General features: G+C 34.6%; 1 protein-coding gene and 1 long non-coding RNA gene across 2 annotated transcripts in view; one reads left to right on the top strand and one right to left on the bottom strand.

Moving 5' to 3' along the window:
* Positions 1 to 9,159: 9,159 nt before the first annotated feature.
* LOC119767517 lies at positions 9,160 to 13,252 on the bottom strand. The gene is made up of 2 exons (XR_005277562.1): positions 12,447 to 13,252; positions 9,160 to 10,074 (listed from the first exon to the last, which is right to left on the bottom strand). It is a non-coding gene; the product is annotated as an uncharacterized LOC119767517 (long non-coding RNA).
* A 2,833-nt stretch (positions 13,253 to 16,085) lies between these two features.
* The window catches only part of LOC119765997, a 32,051-nt gene continuing 27,248 nt past the window's right edge, over positions 16,086 to 20,888 (top strand). The window contains exon 1 of the mRNA XM_038250309.1: positions 16,086 to 16,126. Coding sequence (XP_038106237.1) covers positions 16,086 to 16,126 — 41 coding nt within the window. The remainder of the gene's footprint in view (positions 16,127 to 20,888) is intronic.

Below are 20,888 nucleotides of genomic sequence, written 5' to 3'. Positions count from 1 at the left end.
AAAATTTGAACCATGTCCTAACTTGTCTCCAAATTTCAAAGTGCACTTATGTGCACTTTTTGAGTTATGCCATTTTGAACATTTTGATTCATGCAAGAAAATTAATGATTTTGCGTATACGCTTGGTTAAAATCGCATTATTTACCTGCGGAGGCAGAAATGACGTACCTGCTATGTATGTTTTGAAATTGATTTGATATTCATGACTTTGTTGGTACTTAGGTACGTTTAATAAAATTAGAAATCCTATTCAAAGTATTTTACAGTAACAAGTCGTTGAATATTCATATCAGTTCGTTGTTGTGTTCTTTTGAAAGTATGGATAATACCGTAGTGTCTCTGTACGATATAACGAAGTACTATTCTGAAAACGTGAGAACTGCTTTCGAGTATATTTGTAAGAATTACAACATTGCAGAACCATCACATGATCAACTCAGGGAAAAACCACAGAGGAAAAACTACGCATGTTGTTCTGTAGCTTCAAAACGAGGCATACAAAAGCCCATAGAAGAAGTTCATATTTTAAGTAATCTAACGACAATCGGTTACATAGTGATTTTGATTTAGAAGAATTTATCGTGGAAAACGTGAATTTTGCAAGTGGATCAACAAAAATCGTGGACGAGAATCTATACAATGTTCCATAAAATAAACCGTCTAAAATTTAAAACACCGCAAAAATCAAATTTTACCTAGAAGGGGAGTGGGGGGGGTCTTTAAAGAGAGGTGGATTTTAACTCAAGAAGAAGGGGAGGGAGATTGAACGTAAATCAGAAACTTTAACATAGCATAAACCGCTATTCCGTGCATCAAATAGACAGAGCAAGAATATTAAAATTCACCACTTTAATGCATGTGACCTCAAATATATGTAAAAAAACGAAAATTAATTAATTTTTTTGGAAAAATATCAAAATTCATTTATTTTCATTATACTAAGTACAAACAACACAAAAAAGTCACAAAAAAGCAAAAAAATATTTTTGGCCGTTCGCTTGTATGAAAATACCCCATAGTGCAAGGGCGCGGGGTTGGACCAACTGTCACCAAATTTCGGATTGTTTTTGAGGGAAAAACAATCCCTATGGAAAATATGATCAAATTTAGTGATGGTCGATGTCGTGGTGGTCACTTGGAATGGAATGACTCATAATAATAATGATTGCAAGATCTTCCATGACTGAGAGATGATACGATTGAATTTGAGGAACCGTCAACAATACAGTCCAGACTCGATTATCCAAAGTTTCGACTATCCGAAGTTCGATTATTCGAAGGTTTGTATGAGACATTAAATAATCGAATCACGATTTTTTTTTCTATTTTTTTACATTTTCTTAGTTTTACAACAAATTTGAGCTCCGCAACCCCATTTTAGTAAAATTTATATGGTTTATTGCCTTAAAAATTGAATTTTTCAGTAATGCGCCATTTTGGTCGCCATTTTGGATTTCAAAATTTTAAATTACTTTAACTATTTTTACTACTATTTTTTTAGGACTTCGGAAAATCGAGTCTGGCTTGTTCATAAATGTGCATATAAAGTGAGAAAAAAGAGACGTTTAAAAACATTGCAATAATTAATTCTTAGTTTATTTACACACATGCAATATTTTCGATATCGTTTTTGAAGGAATAAAATCGTTTTTCAAATTGATGTTGCGATAGTTTTGGCTTAAAATTCTCAGTAACTAAGTTACCAAATACAAATAATCTTGGCCTAAAATTAGAACACTGCTTTTTAACATTTTTATAGTTTTAAAATTTGGTTACTGTAAGAATTATGTTTCAATAATTTGTGTAACAATATTTACTTCATTTTTTTAATGACTTTGGCATCCACAAAACCCCAATGGACCCATCTCGCTTCCAATCCCGATCATATTTTGTCATAGCTGTTGCACTCCAGACAAATTACACCTACGCATTGCATATCACCGGGCGCAGTGAAGTTTGCATGATCCCCAACCCACACGGTTCAACCAAAACACCACCACCTCCGATGGCACGTCTGCCCGGTCGATTCATCCGACCATTAATCCTGTTGGCCTTGGTCTATGAAGTCCGCAATCCAGAGTGCTCCGATAGTAGTGACACCATATTAGGGTGGTCCCTAACATTTGCTACAAATTAATTTATCATCCAAATTCATTTTGTAATTGAAATTTTAATTTTTTTGGAGCTCGCAGATTTTTAAATTTGTGGTCACCCCAATAACTGCCCCACGTGCAATTTGCCAGATTGCGCGCGTCCCCCCTCCTGGTGGCTTCGGATGAGGGAGGCTAATCCTCGACCTGTCACAGAGCGGCCCGTGTGGAATATGAGGGACATTCCGGTTGGCTGGCCAAATCACAATCACCGCCTCGTGAGCGGATGTTTATCCCTTTCTTTTCCTCCGGAATTGCCCCGGACGATGATGGCCAGTGATTTCGATCAGGCTCGGAATCGAATCTGCGGCCGTACCGCAGACATTCCCGACCAGAGTCCAGAATGTAGTGTGCGTTCCTGGAAGTCCCGGTCCGGCGGCGAAATTAATTTTTGGCGGAAATAGCGACGGGATTAAATTGTCGGGATTTATTTTAACCCCTCGGATGATTGATTGAGTCTAGACACCACCTCCTAGGCTGGAACTATTCCGGGGGGTTTCCTGGCGTGTCACGACCGGACCGTCGGGTCGGATGTCGTGCGTGTGCTCTGTACTGATGGATTACGGATTAGTTGATGATGCTGCCATGAAGGGTTGGGGCTTTGGTTTTTGAATTTCCTAGTCTAGGTGAAGAACTGCCTTTAGTTCGGGAGCTTGTTTTTATTCGTTTAGATTTAAAATAATTTCTAACATATAATTAACAATCTGATTACACAATTCCCGGGAAAATTCGTGACGTCTCACTACTTTAATTCAATGGCAGATCATATCGACGTCGTCGTGTTATCTTATCGCAACCGCCATTTCGACGTTCCGAGAAAAACGCGTTTTAATGTTTGACCTTGAATAAACGTAAACGAAAGTACGCAATGTAAACAATAACAAACACGTTTTGTTTGGCTGACCATTATGTGCATTGTCCCGAAGTTTGGTTGAAGTTGATTGCTGGAGTCCCGAGTTATAATTACAAATGTTTACGGTAGTCTAACTGTAACGTACGTCAAACGCGTTCTGACCTGAAATCCCTTTGGCCAGTTGTCGCACTTTCATCATAGCACGACAAGATTGAAACTAGGGGAGTTTGGGGTAATATGGACAGTGGGGGTAATTTGGACAACCCTTTAAAAATCACGTTTTCTTCGGATATAAAGTAAAAACGGCAATTTAAGTAATAAGGCTAGTACTAGTAATGGCCTAGGAGTATGGACAAACCAAAAAAGTTGGAATAGGTTAAGTAGTTTTGGTATAATATGTAAAAGTTTCCAAAGGCCGGTTGGCACTGCCTTAAATTCTAATATTTGGAGGTTGGGAAATAAGGTTTTGCAGGAGTTATATGGCAGAAAAGTGGACAATTTTTGTTGAAGGGGGTTGCTTGGACGATGCCTGAGATATGTACGTATAAAAATTGTGCATTTTATCCATTTTTATCATCAAAAATTGCAATTTATGATAGAATATGCTATGGGGGTAATTTGGACATGACTTGTGGGGTAATTTGGACATACCTGAAAGTCTACCTGTTAGGCAAAAAAAAGTAAAAAGCTGGTTTACAATAATATTGAAATTTGAAGGGCTACAGAATGTAAAATTTAAAAATGGATATTTTCAAGTTAATAAGTTCTATATAAAGATTGATTTATATAAATCTTAACGATACCTTAATCACTAAAAACTATACTTGTGCCTAATCCAGAATCAATGTTTAAATCATTTCAGTATTAATGATTAAATTATGTATACTTCACTGAACTATTTGTTATCTTCCTATTGAATAATAGTTCTAGCACAAAATCATTATTCAAACCTTTGATAAAATATTGTGAGCAAACACTTCAAAATATAATGCAATTGAAGGATAAAACATGCTCAAAAAATCAAATGTTAAACATATTCTTCAACATGTGTCCAAATTACCCCACAAAAAGTGTCCATATTACCCCACAAAGTATGTCCATATTACCCCACAAGGTATGTCCAAATTGCCCCATAAGGCATGTCCAAATTACCCCATAGGGGTGTTCATATTACCCCCACACAAAAAGGTGGGGGTAATTTGGACACCTTTTGATTATTGCGATAAAAATTGGTTTTTCATCAAAACTTATCGAAATGAATGACATTTTTCCATCAAATATGGTCTCTATTATCCTCTGGTGTCATCCACATTCCTTTAAAATATCCATACAGCCCGTGGCAGAGCAATTTCCTTAGGGTGTCCAAATTACCCCACACTCCTTTCATAATTAAAGTGACAAAAATGCACGGAGTTTTTTTTGGATTTCGTTGAATATCTCACGATTGAAATCGAATTTAGGGGATCTGTAAAGGTCAAAAGGTGAGGCATTGTGAGCTGCACAAAATGGCGTTCATAACTCAATTTGGTCCTAAAATGCACGTACGACAAGTTAGCACGACGGCGACGATATGCTGATTTACGATGGCAACTAAAATTTAGAACTTTAATTGTTTAATCCAAGTTTTGCGATCCTTATGTTTGACCCAATAATTATTTTTTATGTTAATGGACTGGCGTAACCCATTTTCAACCAAAGATCGAACTTTTTCGTCACCACGAAAAAAAATCGGAATGTGAGAAAAACAATTCTTCCTACAATTGCACCACCAAAGCGGTGAAACTGTTCGCGAACAAGCTAATGCACTTTCGACGTTTACCGACATCAACCAACCACCCAGCAGCCAGCCAACCCGTCGAAGAAGATTGATTAAACATTCATCGAGTTGGGAGCGCAGTTCCGCGTTCTCTCAATTCTCATTAATTATTCCGCAGGACACAGCGTGACAGCTTACATGTACCATAGAAGAAGTTCGTTGACTTGTTTCACTTCTGACGGGGGTGTAAATTGCTTACAACGACATTTTGTTGTGTTGGAATTTAATGAAGGAAAATTAATTCAATTTGAAGCCAGGTTTCAACATTTTTCGGTTAGTTTTTAATTTTGCTAAAAAGTCTCACCATACCAAAAACTCTACCCATCTGGTTAAGCTCATCACTCAACGCCACTGCCTTGGTGGCTTCCCACAAAATACCTTCAATTCATCAAAAGATCCGCTTCGAGGATAAACTGACTACTGCACCATTATGCACTGCAGCTTTGGAAACGCAAATCCTCCAGGCTGCCTCTTTCAGCAAAAGCTAGTCAAATGCTGCCGTTGCTGCTGGACTAAATGTAAAGTGAGTGACGACGGGGGAAGATTATCTTTTAACGACGATGGGAAACGATAAAGTGCTACGTTTACAAACCCGGACTAGGACCAGGAACTAACCACCAGAATTGTCGGGGAACCTGTTGGATGCCTACTTTTTAGTTAAACTAGTTTAAAAAAATATAATTTTCTTGTGAAAAACGATTCCAATATTGTCTTAAAATTAGTAAAACTTCAGTGATAACATACAAGAAACTGAATTTTGACATGGTAGTGAAGAAGTTGAAGTTGCGAAACTTCAAGTTTTTTACATTTGACCCAGCAGAGAAGGTCCCAGTAAAGATAGTCCTTCAGGGATATCCGGACCGCCCGATCTCCGTCCTGGAAGTAAACCTGACGTCAAGGTTAAGCCTCGAGAGAAAAAGTGCTCTCGAAATCGACAACGGTGACAGGTACGTACACCTTGTACCTCCTGTACTTCGATCGTGGGTCCGTCAAAATCCAGGACCTACGGTGGATCAAAGCACTGGACGGCTTCTTCGTGACGTGGCGATTCAACACGAAGAATCCGACCGACGCAGCGCAATGCCACCGCTGTCAAAAATTTCTACACGGTTCTAGAAATTGTAATCTTCCGCCCCGGTGTGTAAAGTGCGGTGAGACCCACTTCACCAAAAGGTGCAATCTTCCGCTGGGGGAAAACGCCCAGCATCACAAAGCGCGCGTGAAGTGCGTGAACTGCGGTGGAAACCACACGGCAAATTTCCGCGGCTTTGCCGCGTGGAAGATTGCCTTGAGGAGCAGGACAAGAAGAAGAATGCGCCAGCGTCCCGCCAACCTTTGAAGAAATCGAGCTCAACCGCTAAAGCAGCTGGCCAATACAGCGTTTCCTCCCGGTTGGGGAGGTTCGTGCGCTAGTTCACCGGGACAAGCACAAGATCTCTTTACGCTTCCCGAGTTTTTCACTCTTGCTGGAGAGATGCTCACGCGCTTTCGTGCCTGCCGACACAAGGCAGAACAATTCCAAGCTCTGAGCGAGCTTATGATGAAGTATATCTACAACGGATAAGCTGCCTTGTGTAGCGAAGTTTATCGACGTCGAAAGACAACACAAACTGTGATCTTGTTTTAAGCTTTTCTATTTCTATCCTTTTCCTTAGAAAATTTCGAAGTTTTATTTTTAAATAATTTTTCCTACTTTTGGCAAATCCATTGTTAGAATATCCAATTATATCAAAATGAACTATAGTACAAATCATAGTTGAAAGGTACTCCAAAACTCCATTAGGTTATAGGAATTTCGAAATTGTGAATTGATTATTTACTAATAAAAACTAATTGAATTGAATTATATTTTGAAAAGATAACATTTATATATAACATATATTTAAGATTCCGAAAAAAATTGTGAAGAGGGTCTTATCCACCAAAATTCTCTATAAAACTTCGAGGTTGGCAAGAGCAAGTTGCCGACATTGCCGATTAACAACAAAAAGAAAGGTCATGATATATTATCGAGAGAAAAATGTTTTTTGAATTCTAAATCTATGCATATTTCATTAATTATTTTAAAAAAAACCTGAAAAATATAATATTGTTCTTTTCCATTGAATTGTTAAAGCTATCACAACCGCTATAAAACTTATCAGCCAACACCCACATTAAAATCACTTAGTTGTAACAGCCTCCCCAGAACCTCGATAAACCCCACATAAACTCCAAAAGGACCTCCGCAAAAGGTTGTCACGTCCTATTTATAAAACCGACATAGGAGTTCAAGGCTTTACAATTGAATCCTAATAACATCCTAAAAACCTTTGTTAAAACCCAGTCAGGAGTTATGTCTTCAAACGTCTTATGCCAGACAGCTTTTATTCTGGCAAAAAAGTCTTCGATGGCGCTGATAAAATGATAGATATTGGAGGTAAATAAAATAATTTCAAAGCTTATGCCTCGCAATCCGTGCTTCAGATTCGGCTGCAGTTGAAATTTTATTGACAAATGTGGGGGAGATGCAATATTTTGCAAAAAAAAAAATGATAAAATTACTTTTAAACCTCTATGGCTATGCTAAAGATGTCAGAAAATCATCATTTACATAAGTGTTTTTTCATCAATCGGTCGGTCGGTCGGTCAGGTCAATCATATTCAATCAGACCACGCGTTTAACGCCATATTTAAGCATTACTATTTGGCTGCGTTAAATGCTCTTTTAGGAGCTTATGGTTTTAAGTGAGCTTTTTGCATGCCTAATGGCATTTTACAGCTACAATACCCTTGGTTTTAAAGAAGCATGCGATTAAACCGTTTGGCATGGCATTGTCATCTGGCTTTAAAGCCTTTATTGAAACTTCCATAAAACCTTATTAAAGGCCAGTTGGCTTTTATTTTCACCAGGTGTTATGTCAGAAGCATAATACCTTGTTAGAATCTATGTGTGTGTGTGTGTGTGTGTGTGTGGTAGCGTGGTTCACGGATATATGAAAAAGACAAAAGTGTTCTATTTCGTTTGCATCAACCGGAATTTCAAAGTTCTATGACCCCAGAAGCTAGCCTGAAAATTTAAGCTCATTTGGTTAAGGTTTAGTTGCTCCAGTTTTGATCTGAAGTTAGTATGGAACTTGATTCAATTTAATATGGAGAATTGTAACTTTTTACATGTTCTTATAGAAAATTTCCCAAAACCCTATCAAATTTTCCTATTCATAGGTTTCTTATAGGTTTTGATCCGGGGAACAACTTTGTAGAACATCGCAAAGTGCTAAGAATTGATCCTGGAAAGATACAGGATGTTTTTTAGAGTTTACTTTTTTCGGCAAAATTTCAAAATATGCTAAAAAATTAATCTGTATCTTTTCGGGATCATTTCCTAGCGCTTTGCGATGTTCTACAAAGTTGTTCCCCGAATCAAAACCTATAAGAAAACACTTACATGATAAAGTTTTATCGGGTTGAGGAAAACTTTCAAGAAGAAGAGTTAAAAAGTGAAAAATAAATCAATTAAATTTATTGAAATTCCATTCTAACTTCATATCAAAACTGGAGCAACTAAACCATAACCAAATAAGCTAAAATTTTCAGGCTAGCTTTTTGGGTCATAGTACTTCAAAATTCCGGTTGATGCAAACGAAATTGAACACTTTTGTCTTTTTCATATATCCGTGAACCACGCTAGTGTGTGGTCCAATCCAATACCCGCTAACCGGTAGCGATATTATGGGAAAGTATAGTTTGTATCAGACTTTGTATATGCCGAATGCTGATACAACTTATCTCAGTCCCGGGTATTAGGTAGTGATAGCCCTCGCGCTGCTTCCAACGACCCGTTTCAGAATGACAGAGCTCCTTGCGGTCCAATCCCGAGGTCGCTGGGCATTGTTCGGCCCCGCCTTAACATAGAAGCAAGCATCTGAAGGAAACTCGACCTATATTTAGACTTCCAATCCCGTCAGGCAAATCAGGGATCAGCGCGTATTTAATATGAGAAGATAACATGTTTCAACACTACGGATCAAATTCACTACTGGAGTGTAAACCTTCTGATGGCCGACAGCTTAGCGTCCCACACCACCAATCCAGAGGTGTGAGTTCGAATCCCACCTGATTCATTTTCATTTTTGTTCATATTCAAAGTTCAAATTCAGTGTGTAAGCTTGTGTAAGCTTAGTCTCTAATATCAGTGGGATTTCTTTCATTTTTATTCCTTTAGCACAGAACGACACCATTTTCACTTAAACTCCAAAATATGTAAGTTATGTACGGGGTTCCCGGGAAGCGGGCCATGTTGGCTGCTTCCCGGCCCGTGGGGAGGTTCGGATAATTGACTTCAGCACTGCACTGGTTGAAGGATGAAACTAGACTGCTTTATTATTTCAGAAAGAATGCTTCGTATGACAAGTCTGCAAGTGTTGGTGCAATACGGCTAGGGGTGCCAGGCCGTAACTACCCCATCGTTAGACTCGAATCGTCTCGATTCGACTTTAAAAAACTGTTTTAGTTTTTTTTTTCTGAGTTCCACTGATGTGCTCGAGTTGCTGCGGAGTTCGTCCAAGGGCGGATGCCTGACGTATCGAGGACATCACATTCCCAATGACTGTTCCAGGCTAGACGGAGTCCTGACGTGTCGAGGGCCTCACAAATCTAGTTGTCTGGAGCCCCGGGATGGCAACAGGAAGGATTCCTGACGTATCAAGGATATCACATTCCTAGCATTTGGTTAATGCGGCTCAGGCTCATAAGAATTATGAGAATTTTCTGGTTTGATTTAAACGATTTCTTGCTAACTTGTCCTACCAAACTTAATTCTAACAGCGATATTCGGTGTACAGTTTCTTAGTAGCATCCATCAGAATTTTCGCAGGTTAAGGCTTTTGGAAGGGACAAAAGCACTTGGGTTGAGGTTGAGCTATGTCTGCTCTCTCCTCAATCACGGCATAAAACCCTTTTTTTTTTTGTTCTTTTCGTTAACGCCACAATGATTACAAATTTTACAATTACAACTCATTCTTCATATCCATTACTACCTCTCCAACGCTGGTTAGGTTCATTGGGGAGAAATTAGCCTGGTTGTTTTGCACGTCTGCTGCTTTCCCTAGACGTGGTTACCAAGCGGGTGTTGAGTGAATATGGTGGAAGTCTAAAAGTAAAAAGCGTTAGAAATATCAAATAAAGGAAGGAATGAAGATGCTATTGATTTTTTTTTTTCGATGCTGTTTGCCTGCCAGTCCTCGGTTTCGGCTCGTGATTATCATCCTGATTCTCTATGGATCAAAAAATATTGGTTAATATTCGATGTTTATAGTGAAAGTAAAAGACAGATAACAGTAGAGATAGACAACTTACAACAAGTACACAAAATGTTACACAGAAAATGCCAATATAACGACTCCTCCATCGTCAAACAAAGGTGCATTTTCTCTTTCAGCGTTATGGTAGTCATGATGCTGTTTTTGTGTATTTGATACTTATTGTAAAAGTAAAAGGCGGATGAAAGTAAAGTAAATAGCTTACATTTAGTAAATAGAATGTTTAACAAAAATGCCAATGAAAATCTTCAAATTGGGGCTCCAATTGAGCAACACGACCATATGATAATATTGTGCGAATCGACTTCGGATAATTTGATGAAAACAGAATTAATTTCAGGAAAAATACATCATTCTTTGTAACAATTGCCCGTCCATTTTTTTTTTTTGTTCTTTTTTTTTGGGTTAGGGAATTTTAAAAGTATCGTGAAAACACAATGGTGAAAAATTGTCAAGCTAGTTCGTAATTTCAAATTACAAATTTCCAAGTTTGTAATACTAAATTACAAACATGAAAAAAAAATAAATATTTATATTGAATGTAATCTAAGATTACGTAATCCTCGATTACGATTCACTTGTACCCTTTGTATTTCCATGTAATAATGGATTACAATAAAATTACACAACGTCTCAATTTTTAATTTTTAATTTTTAATTTTTGATTTTTAATTTTTAATTTTTAATTTTTAATTTTTAATTTTTAATTTTTAATTTTTAATTTTTAATTTTTAATTTTTAATTTTTAATTTTTAATTTTTAATTTTTAATTTTTAATTTTTAATTTTTAATTTTTAATTTTTAATTTTTAATTTTTAATTTTTAATTTTTAATTTTTAATTTTTAATTTTTAATTTTTAATTTTTAATTTTTAATTTTTAATTTTTAATTTTTAATTTTTAATTTTTAATTTTTAATTTTTAATTTTTAATTTTTAATTTTTAATTTTTAATTTTTAATTTTTAATTTTTAATTTTTAATTTTTAATTTTTAATTTTTAATTTTTAATTTTTAATTTTTAATTTTTAATTTTTAATTTTTAATTTTTAATTTTTAATTTTTAATTTTTAATTTTTAATTTTTAATTTTTAATTTTTAATTTTTAATTTTTAATTTTTAATTTTTAATTTTTAATTTTTAATTTTTAATTTTTAATTTTTAATTTTTAATTTTTAATTTTTAATTTTTAATTTTTAATTTTTAATTTTTAATTTTTAATTTTTAATTTTTAATTTTTAATTTTTATTTTTAATTTTAATTTTTAATTTTTAATTTTTAATTTTTAATTTTTAATTTTTAATTTTTAATTTTTAATTTTTAATTTTTAATTTTTAATTTTTAATTTTTAATTTTTAATTTTTAATTTTTAATTTTTAATTTTTAATTTTTAATTTTTAATTTTTAATTTTTAATTTTTAATTTTTAATTTTTAATTTTTAATTTTTAATTTTTAATTTTTAATTTTTAATTTTTAATTTTTAATTTTTAATTTTTAATTTTTAATTTTTAATTTTTAATTTTTAATTTTTAATTTTTAATTTTTAATTTTTAATTTTTAATTTTTAATTTTTAATTTTTAATTTTTAATTTTTAATTTTTAATTTTTAATTTTTAATTTTTAATTTTTAATTTTTAATTTTTAATTTTTAATTTTTAATTTTTAATTTTTAATTTTTAATTTTTAATTTTTAATTTTTAATTTTTAATTTTTAATTTTTAATTTTTAATTTTTAATTTTTAATTTTTAATTTTTAATTTTTAATTTTTAATTTTTAATTTTTAATTTTTAATTTTTAATTTTTAATTTTTAATTTTTAATTTTTAATTTTTAATTTTTAATTTTTAATTTTTAATTTTTAATTTTTAATTTTTAATTTTTAATTTTTAATTTTTAATTTTTAATTTTTAATTTTTAATTTTTAATTTTTAATTTTTATAGAACTCTTTTGGTTTTGGATATTTCGTTTCAATCGCGTCAGCGCGACGACCATGTCAAAGCATTTTCTGCTGACCATCGTATCATCCACATATCGGCTACGTTCATACGCGGGGTTTTTTTTTCTTCACTTAAATTTACGGCAAAATCTAATTTTGCCCTATACTAAAACCTTATAGCCTGTGTCGACTACGATTTCGCAATATCGACACAGGAAATTGCTGGTTAACCAGACTTTTTGCCCTAAATTTATTGCAAAATCTAATTTTGCCCTATGCTAAACACTTATAGCCTGTGTCGACTACGATTTCGCAATATCGACACAGGAAATTGCTGGTGAACCAGACTTTTTGCCCTAAATTTATTGTACTAAAACTTAATAATTACTTACCTTAAGTCTCGGTAATCCTCCGAGACGACCGACTGCGCCAGTTATGTACGGGGTTCCCGGGAAGCGGGCCATGTTGGCTGCTTCCCGGCCCGTGGGGAGGTTCGGATAATTGACTTCAGCACTGCACTGGTTGAAGGATGAAACTAGACTGCTTTATTATTTCAGAAAGAATGCTTCGTATGACAAGTCTGCAAGTGTTGGTGCAATACGGCTAGGGGTGCCAGGCCGTAACTTGTATTCTTAGATTTTTCTTAAGCTTATGGCAACATTTCACTATGCTTCTAAGATATGCCCCGTGGCATTTTGGTTGAATCTGTGCATCGTAGCACTTACACCGAACTCTCAACTCTCAACTGCTAATTTCAACTTCCACTCTCAACTCTCTCCTACTTCCAACTCCCCTGATTCTAAATCTAACTTAGGCTTTTATACTCTGAAGCGTTTTTAGTCAAGACGCATGCGCAATATTCATCTCTACGGGAGTAGCTCAGCCACGTGCGTTTTGACTACACCGCGTTGATCTTGAAATCTTTCTGCTCGAAAATTCTCAGCAGGGATCCTGGCAGAGTTCATGACCCTTCTATTTTCGTTTTGTGCTTTTCCTTCCATCCTCCTACTGTGTATATTTATGTCTTAACCTACGTGCTCCTAGAAATATAACACTTGACTCGTGTCAACATGTGTTAATGAGTGCATCTGAAGATGTTGCACTTCGTCTGATTGTAAAGACTAATGTACTTCTGACAAATTCTTCCCTGTTGGTCGAACTAAAAATCTAAATTTATATTCTGATTAACTGAGGGTCGCTACATCAGTATTCCAAATTTCAAAGGTACCGACCGGGATTTGATCCCTGAACCTTCTGCTTGTGAGGCAGAAGCCGTAACCATTAAGCCACGGAGCCGGTACATAATACCTTGTTAGAATCTATTTTTTTAAAATTTCATCATCTCGGTACGAAAATCGAACTCACGACCTCTGGATAGGAAACCCAGCACGCTGCTAGTCGAAACTCATCCCCTACCGGTCAGTATTCCCAGTGAGCAGATTTACTCTTTTAAGGGATCTGACTCTGCCGAGCCAGACAGGAATCGAACCCGTCACCTTCCGCTTACGAGGCGAAACCCGTAACCTCACGGCCACGGTAGCTCGGCGAATGATTAGCTTTTGCTTATTGGTGCCAGCATCTGACTTTGTTATTTTATTATTATTATAGAGTTCTAAAATTTTATTAAAATTTTTGATTTTATTGTACGCGATAATACCAACTTTTCTAACGGCATGATTGACCAAAATATTTTAAAAGCTTTCTTTTAATGAATAAAAAAAAAGATTTTTGACCTTTCTGATAAAAATTGCCGTCGTTTTTTTCCGAAGGGACAAAAATTGGTCGACTTGTTGCTTTTTTTTATTTTTTTTTATTTTAATAAATAATATAAAATACTATAGTTTTTGTGATTCAAACGCGTTTCAACGTTTTTCATACAAATTTACAAATTGCTTTTAATACCCTTTTTACATATTCAAAAATAGATATCTTCATCTGCATTAATATTTTATGTGGCCTTTACAGGGATTGTTTTTTTTGTTCCGTAATGAAATTGCATGGCTTGCAACTTGCGACTAGAATGAGCAAATGCCACGCAGATTTAGGAGCTAACAAATGATGAGCATTAGTGAAAAGCTGTTCCAGCGGTATCAACATACCCTAGACTGAAATCTGTCACTGTCATTTGGTCATTTGGAAGGATTTCCAAAAAGCTTTCAAAAATGAGTGCGCTCAAGTTGCACAAGTTGAATGTAATGGTGTTGGGTTATGATTTATGGCTTTATTATTTAAAATCTTTTTAAAAAAAATCAAAAGACTCCATAGCTCGCCGGCAAATCACAGCACATAATCCAATAATTCATCAAATGCGAAAATGCGCCTCTCGATCTGCTCTTCCGGTTTGCTTCCAAACATCATAAATTTGGGTCATCGATTATATTAATCAAGTGATCATTTCCCTGCGAAAATTTTCCCACGCAAAGCCGGAAATGAGTGCATAAATTTCCGGTGTCGCACATCGAAACGCATTACCCAATTGCAGCATACTACACACACTCTGCCTCGTTCTACTGGTAGTGGTGGTGGTGGTGTGTATAAGCAAATAAATCTGCAATTTAATTTATGGGGCCGTGCTGTGCCGGGGCTGGCCTTGTTCGATAATAATTTAAAGTTCAACCTCGGTTCGTCCTGTGCAGAGGGGAACGTCCAAAGTCCACGTGGGAAGCTCATGGGAAAATATTTCAACAAGTCATCGAATCCAGGGGAAGGGAGAGCCAATTTTCACTTTTTGCTGCCATGTGACAGTTGGAGGAATTGGTAGACAAAACTGTAAAAAGAACTATTTTTTTGTTTTAATAGTAATTTTTGAGTAACTGAAATCTTAGTAAGAATAAAAATCATCAATGATTGTAAATTTCATTTTTTATTCTTACAAAAAATATATGATAGTAAAATTATTTTGTCCATCTCTTTCCCCACCGTCTCTCCATTGGTTTTTGCCACTCCTCGTCCATATGTAGGCGAAAACTGTTTTTGTTTACCAATGTTCACACGCTGCAACAACATAATCTGTGCGTGTGTGAGTGCGCGTCCTTGTTTGCTGTTCATATTTGCGCGCTGATCATAATATATGACATGCATCCAGCGCAGCACGGCTGTCAAACGCGCCGTGATTGAGACTGATGGTGGCGGGATAATTTATTGCACGGATATTTGGCGTTGGAGATTGGGGGGAACAAATTTGGTAAAGGGATTTTATTGGTAGGTAAGTTTGTTGATTGACGTTAAAAATAAAAATTTCTGCAATAAGTAGTTTTCCTTAAAAATGCATTCCAACAAATAAAATAAACTACGACCATTTCAAATATTTTTTGATCTCTTCAAAAAACTAATAATAGCAATAATAATAATAATAAAAAGAGAAAAAAGTTTTTTTTATTTTGTGGATTTTTTTACTTCGGATTATTGAATCTCAGGATAATTGAATCTTCGGATAATCGAATCACGATCTCGTTATCATATTTTTTTGGTCGAGCTTAAGTATGACCCATAAACTACAATAAAATGATAATGACTTTTTTTTATTAAAATACACTCACAACATAATTTTGACTAAAACGGGGTCGCATAACTCGAATTTGATGTTAAAAGTAAAAAAAAACGAAAAAAAAATTGTTTGATCTTGATTTTTCAAGGCTTTCAGATATTTTTCATTCCGATTTTCTGAAAAAATACGATTTTATGTTATATAACTTTTGTGTGTATGTGTGTATGTATTTGAACCTCAGTCTTGGCAGGACTTGGCCATGACCGTAGTATATTTCAACTGAGACCACAACATATTTCAAGAACCTTTGAAGCGAATACCTTTTTTCTGACCAACGATTTCGTCTGAAATTGTACAGGCATAGATCGGGCATGACTCGGGCCAGGCAATCCACGACACTCTCGTCCAGTTCATGACTATATGAGTTTGGCCCTGGGCTGTTTTTGAGACGGTGTTAGTAGTTATATAATGGTTAGATATGTTATACCTCGTGACATTATTTCGCCACCACGGATAAATTCAGTTCTTGAGCTTCAACTCCATGATGGCCGACTGTTTAGCGTCACAGACCATTAATCCAAAGGTGTGAGTTATAAGCCCACCTGATTCTTATAGGTTTTAGTTCATATTCAAAGTTCAAACCAACCAGGATTTGATCCCTGAACCTTCTGCTTTCGAGACAGAAGCCGCAACCATTAAGCCACGGATCCGGTCACGATTTTATGTTATTTAAATTTTTATCACTAAAGGTAAAATAAATAAAAAATACATCTTTTGAGCCATAGTGCGTGATGGTGCAATATCTGGTTTAGGAGATATGTATTTTTGAAAAACATGGGTTGAGAATAAACATTTTTTTAATGCAAAAATAAATTTGCTATCGAAAAGTCTCCTAATTAGCCTATAATTTTCAACTACTGTTTTTTTTTGTTTTTTTTTATTTGCAATGTTTAAAAATGCTTTTGTGAAATCTTCTCATCTTTTCAATCAAAATAATTTCAAAAACGTTACTTAATCCACCCTTAGGTAGTTGGGGCCTTCCTCACATTTAAAGGGTGCTATCCAAAATGCAAAAAGTGCTTATAACTTTTGATAGGGTTGTCAGATCTTCAATGTTTTGAACGCGTTGGAAAGCTCTTCTGAGTACCTATCCAACGATAGGTCGCATGAGAGATCTGGACAACGTTTTTATCAACATATCTGAGATCCGGCCTCCAAAATGCGTATAAATAACACTTAAGTGCTTATAACTTTTGATAGGGTTGTCAGATCTTCAATGTTTTGGACGCGTTGGAAAGCTCTTTTGAGTACCTATGCAAAGATAGGTTGCATGAGAGATCCGGACAACGTTTTTATCAACATATCTGAGATCCGGCCTCCAAAAAGCGTATAAATAACACTTAAGTACTTATAACTTTTGATAGATTTGTCAGATCTTCAATGTCTTGAACGCGTTGGAAAGGTCTTTTAAATACCTTTCTGAAAATGTATAGCTTGACGGGTTTTCTTACAAAAACCATCCTTTTTACAATCTTCCGGACTTTTGTTAAAATCGTTTTTTAACATAACTTTTGAAGTACTTAACTAAACTGCATAGTTTTTTATAGCGACTTATGGGACCCCAAGACGGATCGAATGACGCCAAAACGGACAAAATAGGTTCAGCCAATGTCGAGATAATCGAGTGCCAATTTTTTGAACAGCATCCCACCACACCACACATAGACAATTGAGAAGTTCATTTTTCGAGTGATTTTATAGCCTTTCCTCAGTAACGTGAGGAAGGCAAAAATTAAAATCAATCTTAACTTATGAGGTAAGGTATATATAAAGATTTTTATTCTAGTTTCATGGTTTCAGCCAGCTGAACCTCGCGGGCCATTTTGGCAACTTTTGTAGTATCGCGGGCCACATGTGAAAAGTAATTCAAAAATACTGAAATTCGCAAAATCTGTTTGAAACTTGAATTTTGATAATAACATACTTTTTGTTAATCTTAATCATTTGATTTTCAATTGTAATGGAATGATTTCCAATTTAAAAATTCACTTCACATCATATTTTTGTATGGTCTCTTGAAAATACTTTTGACATTTCAAAATCATCTTTGGTAGTAAAATTTCCCGTGCATTAGTGAAATTTTCATAGCTTTCGATATTTTTACCCTACTGAATAAATATTTCTTCAAATTTTAAGATTATTTGAAAAAAGTTTTGCAAACATATTAGGGTTGAACTTTCTGTTAAGCTTGAACCATTTTGCAACTTTTTCAATATTTCATTCATTTGATTTTGAGTTATTTTGAATAAATAAAAAAAATTGACGGTTGGAACGCAAATCAGTTCAATACGGAGCGTTGGATCAAGGTGCTCTTTATTGCATTGTGTTCGTATAAGTCCAAGGAATGTTTTTACGCCGAAAAGTGACAACTTTGATAAACCATATTTTTATTGGCTTTTAATCGAATCTCGATTTAAAGAGGTTTTTTTTAATAAATGCGATTCAGTTATGTTCTACATTTTTGCATTTCCAGAGTTTTTTTTCTAAACGTCTTAAAAGCTATGGTATTTTTGCAGAACCTTTTCAAAAAAGATATCTCCTGCTTGATTGTAAATATTAATCCTAGATAGAAAATATCGTTCAATTTGCTTTTTTTGAAAACATAAGATTCCAAGAAATCTAACATTCATCGGAATTGGTTTGTTTTGTATGTAGTTCTTACCACTTTATTGGTGTATTGATATTTGTTTTCTAATTTTGGGTTTCATACAAATAATTTCCCAAAAATTAGGTACGTTCGTGATTTAATTAATTAATCCATATCCAGAGCTTTTAACTTCGAGCATCGTTTTGCAAAACTTTTTTCAATTCTTTTGCAAAAAATGATTTTTCAAGAAGAATCCATAACACTTTCTGTTATTTTAACTGTATTTGTTATAAAAATGGCATGAATTTTGTTATTACCGTCTGCCCGGAATGAAACAGTTTTGAACAAGCTGTTTATTTTCGTTTGGGAGCAAAGGGTTGTGCATATATTACGTCCAAGGATTTTCGGGATGTCAGAACCCCCCCCCCCCCGCGTTCACTTTGTCACTTACTATTCCTGTATTTTTAACATGGGCCGCCCCAGACCTCATTCTCTCTCTATTCATGGACGTAATTTTGGAACGAACCCAGCCTAGAAAACAAACTATTTTATGATATAATACATGCTGTTGTAATTTTTTTTTCCGATTTGCAAATATTCAAATGAATTCTTTTTCATTAAATAGATCATCTAAAAAGAGTTTGTTTTAAATACAGCTCAGACTCGATAATCCGCAGTCCTCAGATTTTTATTTTCAGATTGAAATAAAATATTTATTTTTAAGCTCAAAGATCATAGATTGTTGTCCCCTTCTCTTGAACTCCGATGACAAGTGCATTTTAAGTGATTTTCAGGACATTCTTCGCAACCCTTTTTCGCCAACGACATCATATCCGCCAGTCATCATGTAGCTACATTGTTATGCCAATGCAATGCGACTGGTTGATGGATTTGTGCTGAAGTCGTAAAATCACGAATCAACTTGTAACCCAAAATGACATACGACCACCCTTACAGTGAGAAAAGGGGAAAGAAAAAGCAAAAGGACATAAGTGAAAAGATTTTTCCTGTTCCTTTGGGGTTGAGGTAGGGAATAGTAAATTTGCAAATCCACAAGAGGTTGGAAATCGAAAAAAGATGACGTAATCCGAGGAGGGGAAAACCTGCCACATCATCAGTCAAATCAACGGACATGGTAAGTTGAGTCATAGAATGACTTTTCACTATGGGTATTTATTCTTTAGAAATCGCCTTTCATATTTTCCTAACATAATTAGACAAAATAGTGTCTTGAAATGACTATAAGAAAACAGTTCTTATGAGCAACTCTCTACGAAATCGGCCAATTTCGACCATTTTTATTTTTTTCTATTTTTTGATTTGGCTCAAACTTTGTGGGGGCCTTCCCTATGACCAAATAAGCTATTTTGTGTCATTGGTTCACCCATACAAGTCTCCATACAATTTTGGCAGCTGTCCATACAAAAATGGTATGTAAACATTCAAACAGCTGTAACTTTTGAGTGAATTTTCTGATCAATTTGGTGTATTGCAAGACTAACATTTTAAAAGGGCCAAACATAGAATATAAAGCTCTTTTGAAATGTTAGTCTTGATTTAAAAAATTTCAAAATATTTTTTTCGAAAAGATCGGAAAATTTCACGAATGTTTCATATATTAACATTGAAAATCGGACCATGAGTTGCTGAGATATCGTCATTAGAAAAATGGTGGGTTGTTTTGGTGAGATTTAGAAAACTTCAATTTTCGTGTTTCTTTTTCTTAAAGCAGCTGTATCTCAGCAACCAGAGGTCCAATCTTCAATGTCTCTTAGACAATTTTATAGCAAATTTTCTGAACTTTTCAAAAAATATATTTTTAGAAATGGTCACTCATGGTCACTATTTTTAAAAATCAAAAAACTGCACATATTTCGCTAAAATCAAACTTTCGGTGGCTATATCTTGAAAACGGAGCTTTTTATCGAAAAATCTGTAAAGTACTTTTCGATTGCAAATTCAATTTTGCATTAAAAAATAATGTCAAACTTGTTTTTGCATGAAACTTCGATTTTTTTTCCAAAAATCACTATTTTTTCAAAACATCATAACTCGGCGTCAGATTTTTTGACCATGTTTCTCTATAGCTCAAAAGTTGCGGATTTTTATCCCCTAAAACATATCAAAAAATCTCGAAAATCAAAAAATACGTATTTTGGGAAATTGAGTTTTAGTAAAAAAAAAGTTGATTAAAAAATCTGCAAATTTTTTTTCCGTGTGCCTATTATTTTTTCAAAAGTCCTCAACAATACCTACAACTTTGCCGAAGACACCAAATTGATCAGAAAATTCACTCAAAAGTTACAGCTGTTTGAATATTTACATACCATTTTTGTATGGACAGCTGCCAAAAATGTATGGAGACTTGTATGGGTGAACCAATGACACAAAATAGCTTATTTGGTCATAGGGAAGGCCCCCACAAAGTTTGAGCCAAATCAAAAAATACAAATAAAATCCATTTCCGGTTTTGGTAGAGAATTGCTGTTATGAATTTTCACTAAATTTCAACCTCAACCTGGTAATTAAAGATAAATGCCAGATGGCTAACCTGTTTATCTATAGCTTCCACTCAAACTCCCATTAGACACGCTTAGTAATGTCGATAATTAGAACGGCAAATGTTGCCGGTCGTGCTGCATTTGACGGAACCGCAACGCTCTGTGCCATGTGCATCGATTCGATACGTCACTCAGAGGA

Source organism: Culex quinquefasciatus, chromosome 2, assembly GCF_015732765.1.
Source record: "Culex quinquefasciatus strain JHB chromosome 2, VPISU_Cqui_1.0_pri_paternal, whole genome shotgun sequence".
Classification (NCBI taxonomy): Eukaryota; Metazoa; Arthropoda; class Insecta; order Diptera; family Culicidae; genus Culex; species Culex quinquefasciatus.
The sequence above is the reverse complement of the archived record's forward strand: the minus strand, read 5'-3'. Positions and strand labels throughout refer to the sequence as shown.